The 12,567-nt window shown below is 37.8% G+C and overlaps 1 protein-coding gene across 2 annotated transcripts in view; it reads left to right on the forward strand.

The window, feature by feature from the left end:
* The window catches only part of C7H2orf76 (chromosome 7 C2orf76 homolog), an 87,009-nt gene that overhangs the window by 32,998 nt on the left and 41,444 nt on the right, over nt 1-12,567 (forward strand). The window contains exon 3 of one of the 2 annotated variants that reach the window (XM_065881047.1): nt 925-1,069. In XM_065881047.1, the coding sequence (XP_065737119.1) occupies nt 937-1,069 (133 nt within the window). In that variant the 5' untranslated portion in view covers nt 925-936. Of the gene's footprint in view, nt 1-924; nt 1,070-12,567 lie in introns of those variants that run through there. The other variant, XM_065881048.1, reaches the window with a different exon arrangement.

Raw genomic sequence — 12,567 nt, forward strand, 5'->3', positions numbered from 1 at the left:
AAGTGCTACTAGAGCCATCTTACAGAAAAAACCGAAAGAACCTTTTGGCCAACCCAATACATAGTTTTAGAATGAAATAAACATATTCAAATAATATTGTGGAAGGTGGATGATACCGTGGCACATGATTAAATCCTTCCTGAAATCTGGCAACATTTGTGAAATTTAAATGCAGCCTGGGGCTTCCGTGGTGGCACAGTGGTTAAGAATCCACCTGTCAATTCAGGAGACACAGGTTCGAGCCCCAGTCTAGGAAGATCCCACATGCCGCAGAGCAACTAAGCCCATGCGCCACTACTGAGCCTGTGCTCTAGAGCCCGTGAGCCACAACTACTGAGCCCGCATGCCACAACTACTGAAGCCCGTGTGTCTAGAGCCCGTGCTCCACAACAAGAGAAGCCACTGCAATGAGAAGCCTGCGCACCGCAACGAAGAGTAACCCCCGCTCCCCGCAACTAGAGAAAGCCGGTGCGCAGCAACGAAGACCCAACGCAGCCAAAACAAAAAGAACAAAACAAAACAAAATGTAGCCTGATAGTTGATGCTAATATAAGTGTACTTCATCTCAGGGCCAAATGAGGAGATCGCTGGTGTACCAAACCAGAGTGGTCACATGTTTAGTGCAACCCACTTCTCCCCATACATGCACACCCACACTCTTGAGTCAATTGTGTTCATCTTCTGTGCCCTGTCAGTTTTTGACCAGTCAGAACATCAGTGACTGTGATGAAGCTGTCCAGGATCGCAGTGGGTAGGTGGGAGTGACCTTGGGACCCTTTGGTTGTCCCGGAATCTGGCGTGGGTGTGGGGACTGTGTTGCTAACTGTGCAGTGTGGGAGAGATGGGCTGGGTGCCCAAGAGCTGATGGAGGAAGTACAGGCTTGTAGATAATTATGAGTTGATGTTATTGTCCCCTTGCCACAGGAATTTCTTCACATGGCTTCCGAAGATGTGACCATTACGGTTCGCCTCATTCGTTCATTTGAGCATCGCAATTTCAGACCTGTAGTGTATTATGGAGTTCATTTGGACCAAACTGTAAAGGAATTTATAGTATTTCTAAAGCAAGGTATGAGACATCTCAGCCACTTTGTTTTATTAGTGTTTTGAAAAATATTGTTGACTATTAGAATGATAGTAATCTTTAAAAAACACTTGGAAAGATATTAACCTGTGTTCTAAGCCAGGTGTGAGGCTGGCTCCTGCTCTGGGCCTTGGCATCAGTGGCAGTGTTTCCCTGAGGCTTATTTAGCAACATGTTTGCCCTCATCAGAGATTGTCACTATCATGTTTGGCTTCTCCCTTTTTTAATTAAAAAAAAAATTAAGGTCTGTGTTTGCTTGTAACATACGGGTTTATGTATTTGGAGACTGGTTAGTAAGAGAATGTAGTGTTACCCGGCTGAGCACAAGAGGGCCTTCTGGGGAGTGTGACAGGAAGGTGGCAGGCCTCTGTACGGCCAGGAAATCATGAGAGCTGCTGGTCATTGTGGGCACAGAAGTGACAGGCAGCCTCACTGGTGCTACTGTATCATTTCAAGCTTAACATACAGCAGGCTTGAATTTAGTCTTCATTTTGATCGGTCCTTTGTGGGTTTCTAATCTCTGTTTTCAATTACTGAAGTGTTCCAATCATCAACATTTGATGAAACATCTAGAATAAGCTTTTATTATTATCTTATGGTATAATGTACAGATCTTTGTGTACTGTTCTATGAGTTTTGACAGATGTAGTACTTTATATCCAACTTAATTTTTAAAAACTGACATAATTTCAGACACAGAAAAGTTGCAGAAACTCCTGGATGCTCTTCACAGATTCCCCAAATGTCAACATTTTGTTAACATTTGTTTTTCTCTCGCCTCCACCTTCCCCCTTCCTCTCTTACTCTCCCACTTCATTCTTTTCTCTGAACCTTTTAGAAGTATGTTGCAGACATGATTCCCTTTTACCTCTAAATATTTAAGTGTGTATTTTCTAAAAACAAGGAATTCACTTATATAAACATAGTACAGTGATGAAAATCAGGAACTTAACGTTGAAACAATGCTATTATCTACTTTACAGACCTTATTGAGATTAATTAATTCCTTTAATCTGAGTTAATTTCTTTATCCTGGAGTCTTTTATTGTATTTCATCACATTGGCAATTTTGAATAGTACAGTCCAGTTATTTTGTAGAACGCAGGTGGGTTTTTCCAGTGTTTTCTCATTATTAGATTTAGGTTATGCTTTTTCTCCCCTCCACAGTTTCCCCTATTATTAACATCTTACATTAGTATGCTGCATTTGTTGCAATTAATGAAACAATATTGATGCATCATTAATTACAGTCCATAGTTTATTCAGGTTTCCTTAGTTTTCAATTTCAAATCATTGAAACAATGCTGACTTCTCAGTGCATTTACACCAGGATGCACATGCTGTCGACTGCCCCCATTAGTGGCAATGGTGACTTTAATCAGTTGGTTAAGGTGATATCTGCCAGGTTTCTCCACTGTACATTTTTATTGTCATTGAAAATTAACTTGTAGGGGTATATTCTGAGACTATGTGAATGTCCTGTTGCTTCTCAAACTTTCATCCACTAGTTCAGCATCCTTTGATGATTCTTGCTTGAGTCAGTTATTATGATGATGATTGGCAAATGGTGATTTTTCTTATTCCATCATTCCTTTTAGATACATTAGTTGTTTTTCTACAGTAAGGAAGAGCTTTTTACCTTACCCACCCATTCTCACCCCCCGCCCCATTTATTTAATCTTTTGTTTATATCACTGTGGACTCAAGGATTCTTACTTTATTCAAAGGATTATAATTCTTTACTATGATTATTTTATTTTGATGCTCTAATCATCCCCATTTTGGCTGGTGGTAGCCCCTTCAGTCTGGGTCCATGTCCTTTTAACATGTCCCCAATCCTTCTTTGAGCACTTCCTTACTTTTTGGTCTAAGATGTTCCAGACATGTCCTGTTCTTTCTCTGCCCCAGCCCTGGGATCAACCATTTCTGAGGAGCTCTGATTCTATTACTGGAGAATGTTATTGGGAGACCAAGATCTTGTTTTATGTGTGTGGAATGTAAGTGTGTATAGCTAACTTTAAGAAATGTAGTTAATTCTTGACATTTTATTTCCTGATTGACTTTGTAAAATTTCTAAACTCTTCTCCCTTACTTTTTTTTTTTCTTTTGGTCTAATTTTGAGTGGTTTCACTGCTCAGTATTACTTGCTTAAGAAAGTGAGGTATATAAACCCATAGGGAAAACGAACTAGTCAGTCTACTTGTTATGGAGAGATTGAGAGCTGGTACTGAGATACTGCCAATTACAGAGGGTCCTGCTTTTGAAAAGATACCGCCAAAAGCATAGTCAGGTTTTGAAATAAAAACAAATCCCTACATTTTTTATTTTAAAATCTTTGTGTGTGTTATGGGTTACCGTGTTTCTTACTGTTAATACAGTGAGTGCTGTGGTGTTCTTGGCACAGTGCAGAATAGGTTCTCTGAAGTCCTTGAGAATAAGATGTAATCTTCAAGCTGCTCCAGTGCCGCCAGGGGCAGATGTATTCTCCCGGGGGTCACTGTGTTCTTTCCTTCCCAAGTACCATAGAATGCTCCCCATTAGAGCAGTGGTGTGGATCACAGCTAGATGCTCAGCCCAGCCTACTCACATCTTTCACCTGTGCTACTAATAGTATATCCACTACTTGTTTCTATCGTGCCTGTGGGAAATGTGTTCCACTGATTAAAAGGTAAACTTCGGGGTTCAGACCTTTTTGGCTTGTGTGCTCTCTGCCTATCTTTGTCATCTGATTTGAGGTACTGTGGAACTCTGCAAAGCTGGTGAATTTACCCTTTATGAATTGTGTACATAACAAAGACCAAATAGCTTATTACTGAGAAATTTTTGAACTAATAATAATAATAGCAAGCATTATTATGTATCAGATACTGTGCTAAGAACTCTAAGTAGGTTATCTCATTTCATCCTCACAGCATCCTTCTACATTAGGAAGTGTTATTATCTCCATTTTACAGATGAGGAAACTAAGGAACACAGAGAGAAGTGAAGAAACTTGCCTGAGATTACATGGCTAATACAAGGCAAAGCTACAGCCCAACCCAGGCTGTTCAGCTGTACATCATGCACTCCTAAACACTACACTAAGTTGCCTCTTTACTTTTGTCTACTGCCTTGCTTGCTTAAGAGGATCCCTGAAGTACATGGATTCACTCAGTGTCAAAAGAGTCTTTGAATTTAGTTCATCTTGCTCTAGTGTTTTTTTAAATTGAAATATAGTTGATTTACAGTGTTTCAGGTGTACAGCAAAGTGATTCAGTTATATATATGTACATATTCTTTTTCAGGTTCTTTTCCATTATAAGTTATTACAAGATATTGAATATAGTTCCCTGTGCTATACAGTAGGTCCTTGTTTACATATTTTATATATAGTAGTGTGTATCTGTTAATCCCAAATTACCAATTTATCCTTCTCACCCCTTACCCTTTGGTAACCATAAGTTTGTTTTCTATGTCTGTGAGTCTGTTTCTGTTTTGTAAATAAGTTCATTTGTATCATTACTCTAGATTCCACAAATAAGTGATATCATATGATATTTGTCTTTATCTGACTTACTTCACTCAGTATGATAATCTCTAGGTCCATCCATGTTGCTGCAAATGGCATTATTTCACTCTTTTTTATGGCTGAGTATATATATGTATATGTATTCCATTATATATGTACCACATCTTCTTTATCCATTCATCTGTCGATGGACGTTTAGGTTGCTTCCATGTCTTCGCTATTGTAAATAGTGCTGCTGTGAACATTGGGGTGCATGTATCTTTTCAAATTAAGAGTTTTCATCTTTTTCAGATATATGCCCCAGAGTGGGAATGCTGGATCATAGGGTAACTCTAGTTTTAGTTCTTTTTTTTTTTTTTCTCTTTTTTCGGTACGCGGGCCTCTCACTGTTGTGGCGTCTCCCATTGCGGAGCACAGTCTCCCGACGCGCAGGCTCAGCGGCCACGGCTCACAGGCCCAGCTGCTCCATGGCCTGTGGGATCTTCCCAGACCGGGGCACGAACCCATGTCCCCTGCATCGGCAGGCGGACTCTCAACCACTGCGCCACCAGGGAAGCCCTAGTTTTAGTTCTTTAAGGGACTTCCATACTGTTCTCCATAGTGGCTGCACCAATTTTCATTCCTACCAACAGTGTAGGAGGGTTCCCTTTTCTCTACGCCCTCTCCAGCATTTATTATTTGTAGACTTTTTGATAATGACCATTCTGACTGGTCTGAGGTCTGGTCTGACTGGTCTGACCTCATTATAGGTTTGATTTGCATTTCTCTAATAATTAGTGATGTTGAGCATCTTTTCATGTGCCTGTTGGCCTTGCTGTAATGTTTTGAACACTTAAAGCTGGAAGGATGTTTGACATTGTGGCATAGCGAATCTTGTACACAGACAGAAATGTTCATTGAATGACCTTGAATGACCTTTTGGGGTTATTTTAGATGCCTTCTTGCCTTTCTAGCTGTTTTCTTCTTATCATAGTCACTTTTTGCCATCCATAGCTTAACCTTGTCTCTTCCCATAATTGTCTGTATTTCTCCCTTAGCCAAGAAACTTTGGTCAAATTTGATCCATTCTGCATTGAGAATCATTGTACCACTACACCATGCCATTAAAATCTAAAGCTGTATAAATATAGTACATAAGTATAGTAAATATAAACTAACACAAATAAGTATAAATATATCAATAATAAATACTTAAGATTATATTTATATGTAAGCATATAAATATAACAAAACAAGTAAATCTATTATTAACATATCTGATGTTAATCAGATATTCTGAACACAGAGGTACCATATACCATAAGGTATATTACCTTATATAGATGACAAATTTTCTAGATTCAGAATAAATAAACCAATTATCTAGATAATATGACATTTTAATTATTCATTGATTTGGAAGCATTTTAGTACTTTGTAATACTTTAAATCTTGATTCTGAATGTAAAATTATTTCATCTGTTAAACAGAGGAAAGCTGTGGAGATTTTATCCAACCTTCCAATTCAGAACTCATTCTTCATACCCTATTACTCCTGGTGATATGTTACTTTGTAGAGCAGTCTATTCTATTGGGTGACTACTAGAATAGTTAGAAAGATTTTCTTTATCTTTTTAATTTTTATATGTTTGTTTATATCTAATTCTCCCCTCCACAGTTTCCCCTATGATTAACATCTTACATTAATATGCTGCATTTGTTGCAATTAATGAACCAATATTGATGCATTATTAATTACAGTCCATAGTTTATTCAGGTTTCCTTAGTTTTTACTGAGGTCCATTTTCTGCTCCAGGATCCCATCCAGGATACCACATTACATTTAGTTGTCATGTCTCCCTAGGCTCTGTGAACTGTGACAATTTCTCAGATTTTCCCAGTTTGATGACTTTGACAGTTTTGGGGAGTACTGATCAGGCCTATCATAACACGCCTCTCTGTTGGAATGTTCCTGATGCTTTTCTCATGATTAGACTGGGGATATGGGTTTTTGAGAGGAAAATCACAAAGATAAAGTGTCACTTTTATCACATCATATCAAGGGCACCTACTTTCTACATGATTTATGACTGTGGATGTTGACCTTGATCGCTTGGCTGAAGTAATGTAGGTTTCCCCACTGTAAGGTTGCTCTGTTGTCTCCCTGTTCATAACATACCCTTTGGAAGGAAGTCACTATGCACAGTACACAGTTGAGGAGTGGGGAGTTAATTTACTTGGAATTCTTTTGCATGGGAGATTTTATTTATTTTGTTACTCAAATTAGTCTAGATTTGGTCATTGGAAACTCTTTCAGCTGGCTTCTGTGCCCCTTTGACATATGCCATCTGTGTGTAGTTCTGGTACTTTAAGATGTTCCAGGCTAATTTTGTATATCCTGAGCCAGTCCTAGAATCAGCCATTTCTCTAGGAGCCCTGGTTGTTTTATTGGAGAATGGTATTAGAAGCCAAGATCTGAGTGCTAGGTATGCTCTTTACTACTGGGATTTCATTTCTTCTAGGCTCTCTTAACCGGCAGAGCAAAGAAGTATATGAACCTGTATACTTATGCATAGGTGTAAATATTTTCATGTTTACCATCTGAATCTGTATGTTAAACGTGAATTCTTACTGATGTTTCCAACTCTAATCCATTATCACGTGGATCATTCCGGCCTTCTCCCCTTGCTTATCTGTACATCCCCAATCCAACAGTGAGGAACCTGACTCCTAACATCTGCCATCCCTTTACTTACTTGTTTAATTCCAGTATACCGGTATAGCTGTATCAGAGTTGTTAATTGGTACTCTGTGGGAAACAACGTGATATTAACTAGAGTTCAGTGCTTTTGTGCAGTTCCTTTTGCCTTAATCTTACAAAAATCTATTCGTTGCCAAAGTTATTTAGGTCAGCGCCATTTTTTCACCCTCTTCAGTAAGATTATTTCATCTATTTGCAGTACAGCTGTATTCTCTTGTCACCCTCTGCATTCTTTCCTGGGATCCCCTGTCCTTCTAAATGTTTTTTTGTTTTTTGCTTTGCATACATTAAGGTTCACTCTTTGTGCTGTTAAGTTCTATGGGTTTTGACAAATGAATTATCATACAGAATAGTTTACGTGCCCTAAAAATCCCCCAGGCTTCACCCATTCATCCTCTCTTCAAGCCCCTGGCATCCACTGATCCTTTTACTGTCTCTAGTTTTGCTTTTTCCAGGATATCATGTACTTGGAATCATACAGTATGTAGCCTTTTCAGACTGGCTTCTTTCCCTTAGGAACGTGCATTTAAGGCTCTTCGGAGTCTTTTCACGGCGAGTCACATCTTCTTAATCCCCTTCATCTGGAGCAGCCCCCACCTTCATTTATCTGTCATCGCATTGATTTTTTAAAAGGAAAATCCAGGTCTGTGTTTTATAGAATGCCCCACAACATGGATTTGTCTGATTGTTTTCTTATGGCTAGATTCAGGTTAAACATTTTTGGCCGGATTACCATGTAGCTTGCAGATCTACAAGCCACGACCTGTGGGGTCAATCTGACCTGCCACCTGTTTTTATAAACAAAGTTTATTGAAACACAGCCACACCCATTTGTCTACATATTATATGTACTGCTTTTGTGTTTCAGTGGCACTTACACAGTTGTGACAGGCTGTATGGCTCACAAAAAACTAAAATATTTATTACTGGTCTTTACAGAAATAGTTTGCTGATCCCTGATGTTGGTGATTCCTCCTAGTTGCATCTCATCAGGAAGCACTTGGTATTGCTTTGCCCCACTATTGGCGGTATTTATTTATTTATTTAACAAACTGGATCACCAGTTTATTACAAAAGGATAAAACTCAGGAACGGCCAGGTGGAAAATATGCATAGGACAAAGCATGGGGAAAGGGTGCAGAGCTTCCATGCCCTCTCGGAGTACGCCATTCTCCCTGGTATCTCCGTGCGTTCACCGACCTGGAAGCTCTGGTGATACGTATTTAGGTCATTTGGTTAAGGTGCTGCCTACCAGATTTCTCTGTTGTAAAGGTATCTTTCTAACTAATAAGTAGTGTGTGGAGCGATAAACATTGAGACGATATGCATGTGTTGTTTCCAATAGTTTTAGTGTCTATTGATGATCCTTACCTGAATCACTGGTGGTTGCAGAAATTGGGATTTTTTTCTAACTCTGTGACTACTTCTGCATTTATTATCTGGCATTCTTCTGTAAAGAAGCACTCCCTTGGTGCCCCTCCTATTTAGAAAGGAACAGGATAATTTTGTAGTAGCAAATTCGTAGCACATTATCACCTTATCACAAAGGGGCCATTCCTTCAATACAGTGTTGAGGTGATGGTCTCTTGTTTGTAGTAGAAAATGTACTGTAGATTCTTTAGTTTAAATACTTAACTCTATAAATTTGAAACACAAAATAATACTCTATCTTTTGTGGCTATGACAACAGAATGAAAATATAACGACGAAGAAGGTATGCTAACTTAAGGATAGTTAGTGCTTACCTCTGGGAAGGGAGGTTAATGGGACTACAGAAGGACATAGAAAAGGTTTCAACTGTATCCATAATGTTTTATTTAATAAAAAAATAGTAAAGATCTGAAGTAGTTATGACAATATGTTAACATTTGTTAAATTTGGTTGATGGGTTAAATGAACTTTTGTTCTATTCTCCATACTTTTTAATGTTTAGATTATTTCATGATTAAAGTAAAAAGCATCTTGATATAGCTTAACTTTGAAGTCTTACTCTAATACCTGATAGAACCCTTCATCAGGGTAGAATGTTGGCACAGTGTTCTGATTAATGTTAGGTCTTTGGTATTCTTGCCTGTACAGATTAGTCATTGAATTAGTCGGTTTCTTTTTTTCCCTTAGGTGTTTGTGCTTTCCTAAAAATCTTTAAACGTAGATCCAGCATCTAATAAAAAATTACAAATTATACCACTTCTATTTTTAGAGCCTTTACTATGAGGTAAAGAATTATTTTGTTGTCCATTGGTACTTTAATAATTTTCCAGACTTTGTTGATTTTTATATTGAAACATGTGTTTTAACATCTCAGACTCCTTTGTGGCATCCTAATTGCCAGCAGTATATTTATCACATTGCCTTATTTTTCTCATAATTAAGTTTTCTGTGGATGCCTTTTATGGGGACCTGAATGGATGAGTAAAATTACTGGTTGCCTTCTACTGAACTTTCCAATAATGAAATACTAAGTGGGTTTTTGCAGAATTTTGCAATCCTGAACTCTTCTGTAAAAGTTCATTAGATTCCAAAGTTAATAAGTTCAAAGGTGGGAAAACATAAAGTGAAAGAAAAGCTTAGTACAAAGTAGGAAATAATTTTCAGAATATAATAGATATGTTACAGGCTTTTGCTTTCAGCCAAGGTGGAGTAACAGGGACTGAACTTTTTCTTTTAATTGAAATAACTGAAAAACTGTGCAAAATACATCAAACAGTGATGTTCAGATATTGGACATCATATAGCACAAGATGGGATAGCAGAAACAAACAAGGTGGCCCCTATGATTGTGCCATCTTACTGTGGGAGAGAGCATGTAGGCCACAGAGAAGGGTGGGGGAATTCAGGTAGAGGCTGGAGAATTCTATGAGTTTATGAGTCACAGCTGGCATCCTGGAGTGGAGTCTGGACAGAGTTCACAGGGCAGAGTACTAGAATGGAACGAGCTGTACAAAGTGAGAGCTCTAAAGATTTGCAGAGCCTGAATCTTCAGTTGAATACGATCAGCATGTGTGTGTAAGGAAGCCAGGTAGAGAATCGCCTGACAGAAGCAGAAGGCAAAATACTCAGAGCTCATGCAGGGCTGGGAACAGTTTGTAGTTACACCAGTCAGGATGGAAAACCTTGTAATTAATAGGGTATTGGGTGGGGTATCTAGAAAGGTATTGCTGCAATAGTAGGGCAAAATTCACCCTTGGCTAAATTCTGATCTTCTCTTACCTAACAAAGCTCAAAAGTAAGACTCAAAAGGATGTTTCCAAGTAATTTCACTGTGTTCCAGAACAAAGCTCAGTATGTTTATAGGAATACAAATATATCCAGTATTCAACAAGATAAAACCCACAATGTCCTGCATCAAATCAGAACTTACCAATCATGCAAAGAAACAAGAAAATATAAATCATAATTAGGAGAGAAATCAATCATTTGAAACCAAACCAGAAATGCTGTGGATGGTAGAATTAGCAGACAATGACAATTAAAACAGTTATTATGACTATATTGCAAATGTTCAAGAAAGTAGAGGAAAGATTGCGCATGTGACAGATGGAAGATATGAAAAAAAAAAAAAAGAAGAAGAAAAGGCCCAGATTGTCCAGATTGAACTGCAGATGAAAAATACCATGTCTGAGATGTATATGCACTGATTAGGGTTAACATGTAGATCAGATGGGCAGAAGAAAAGATAAGGAAACTTGAAAACATAGCAACAAAAACTATCTAAAATAAAGCACAAAGAGATAAAAGACTGAGAGAAAAATAAATAGAGCAGTAGCGGGGTATGGGGTAACTTCCAGTAGCCAAATATACATGTAATTGGAGGCCATGAGGAGAGGAGCTGGGACAGGGGAGGGAAGACCTATTTGAAGAAATAATGATTGAAATTTTACAAGTGAGGTGAAAGCTATAAGCCTACCTATCCAAGTAGTTCAACAGATCCCAAGGAAAAGAAACATGAAGAAAGCTATACCATGGCATAGCATAATCAAATTGCTTACATCTGGTAATAAAGGTAAAACATTAAAAACAGCCAGAGTAGAAAGGACACATTACATAAAAGGAATAAAGATGAAAACAACAACAGCCTTCTCATCAGAATCGATGCATGCCAGGAGACAGTGGAGCATCATCTTTAAAGTATTGAAGGAAAAAAAGTCAACCTAGGATTCTGTTCCTGTTTTTCAGAAATGAAGGCTTGTCAGACATACAAAAGCAGAAAGAGTCTAGCACCAGGAGATTGAACTATAAGAAATGCTAAAGGATCTTCTTCCAACTGAAGGAAAATAATACCAGATGGAAATCTGGATGCACACAAAGAAGTAGTACTAAAAATTCGTAAATGAAGGTAAACAGAAAATGCTTTTTTTCCTTATTTTAAAAATATTTTAAAAAAGATATTTGACTATTTAAAGAAAAACAATAATGTGCTGTGGGGTTTATGGAAAATATATGGCAGCAATAGCACAAAGGCCAACAAGGGAGAAATGGAAACATGCAGATATAAGATTCTTTTACTATATATGAAGTGTTACAGTATCTCTTGGAGGTAGACTGATAAGTTAAAGATATTTACTAAAAACCTTAAAGCAAATACACACACACACACACACACACACACACACGAATTAAAGAATTACAGCTAATAAGCCAACAAAAGGGGGATATAGTAGAATCATAAAAAACTGTCAAATAGTCAATTTAAAAGAAGGTAAAAGAAGCAACAAGCATATATTGTACAGCACAGAGAAATATAGGCATTATTTTATAATAACTTTAAATAGAGTATAATCTGTAAAAATATTGAATCACTATGTTGTACACCTGAAACTAATATTGCAAATCAACTATACTTCAAAAAAGAAAAAAGAAAAGGGAGATGATAGTTCTGTTCTGTTCTAATCTGTCATGGAAACGGTTTGGAGATTCCTCAAAAAACTAGAACTAGAACAACCATATGATCCAGCAGTTCCACTCCGGGGCATATATCCAAAGTAGATGAAAACGCTAATTCAGAAAGATACATGCACCTCAGTGCTCATCGCAGCATTGTTTACAAAAGCCTAGACATGGAAGCACAACCCAAGTGCCTATCATCTGCCTTTTCTTAAAAAGGTAATTGAGTTCATGCATCTTAATTTAAAATTATTCTTGGTTGCTTCATATTGTGTCTATGATCGCTTAAATCCTTAGGTTTTGTTTTTTTATCCTGATTGCTACTGTTAAGCCATGTCTCCCAAATGAAAT

This window comes from Phocoena phocoena, chromosome 7 (assembly GCF_963924675.1).
Source record: "Phocoena phocoena chromosome 7, mPhoPho1.1, whole genome shotgun sequence".
In the NCBI taxonomy this organism is placed as follows: domain Eukaryota; kingdom Metazoa; phylum Chordata; class Mammalia; order Artiodactyla; family Phocoenidae; genus Phocoena; species Phocoena phocoena.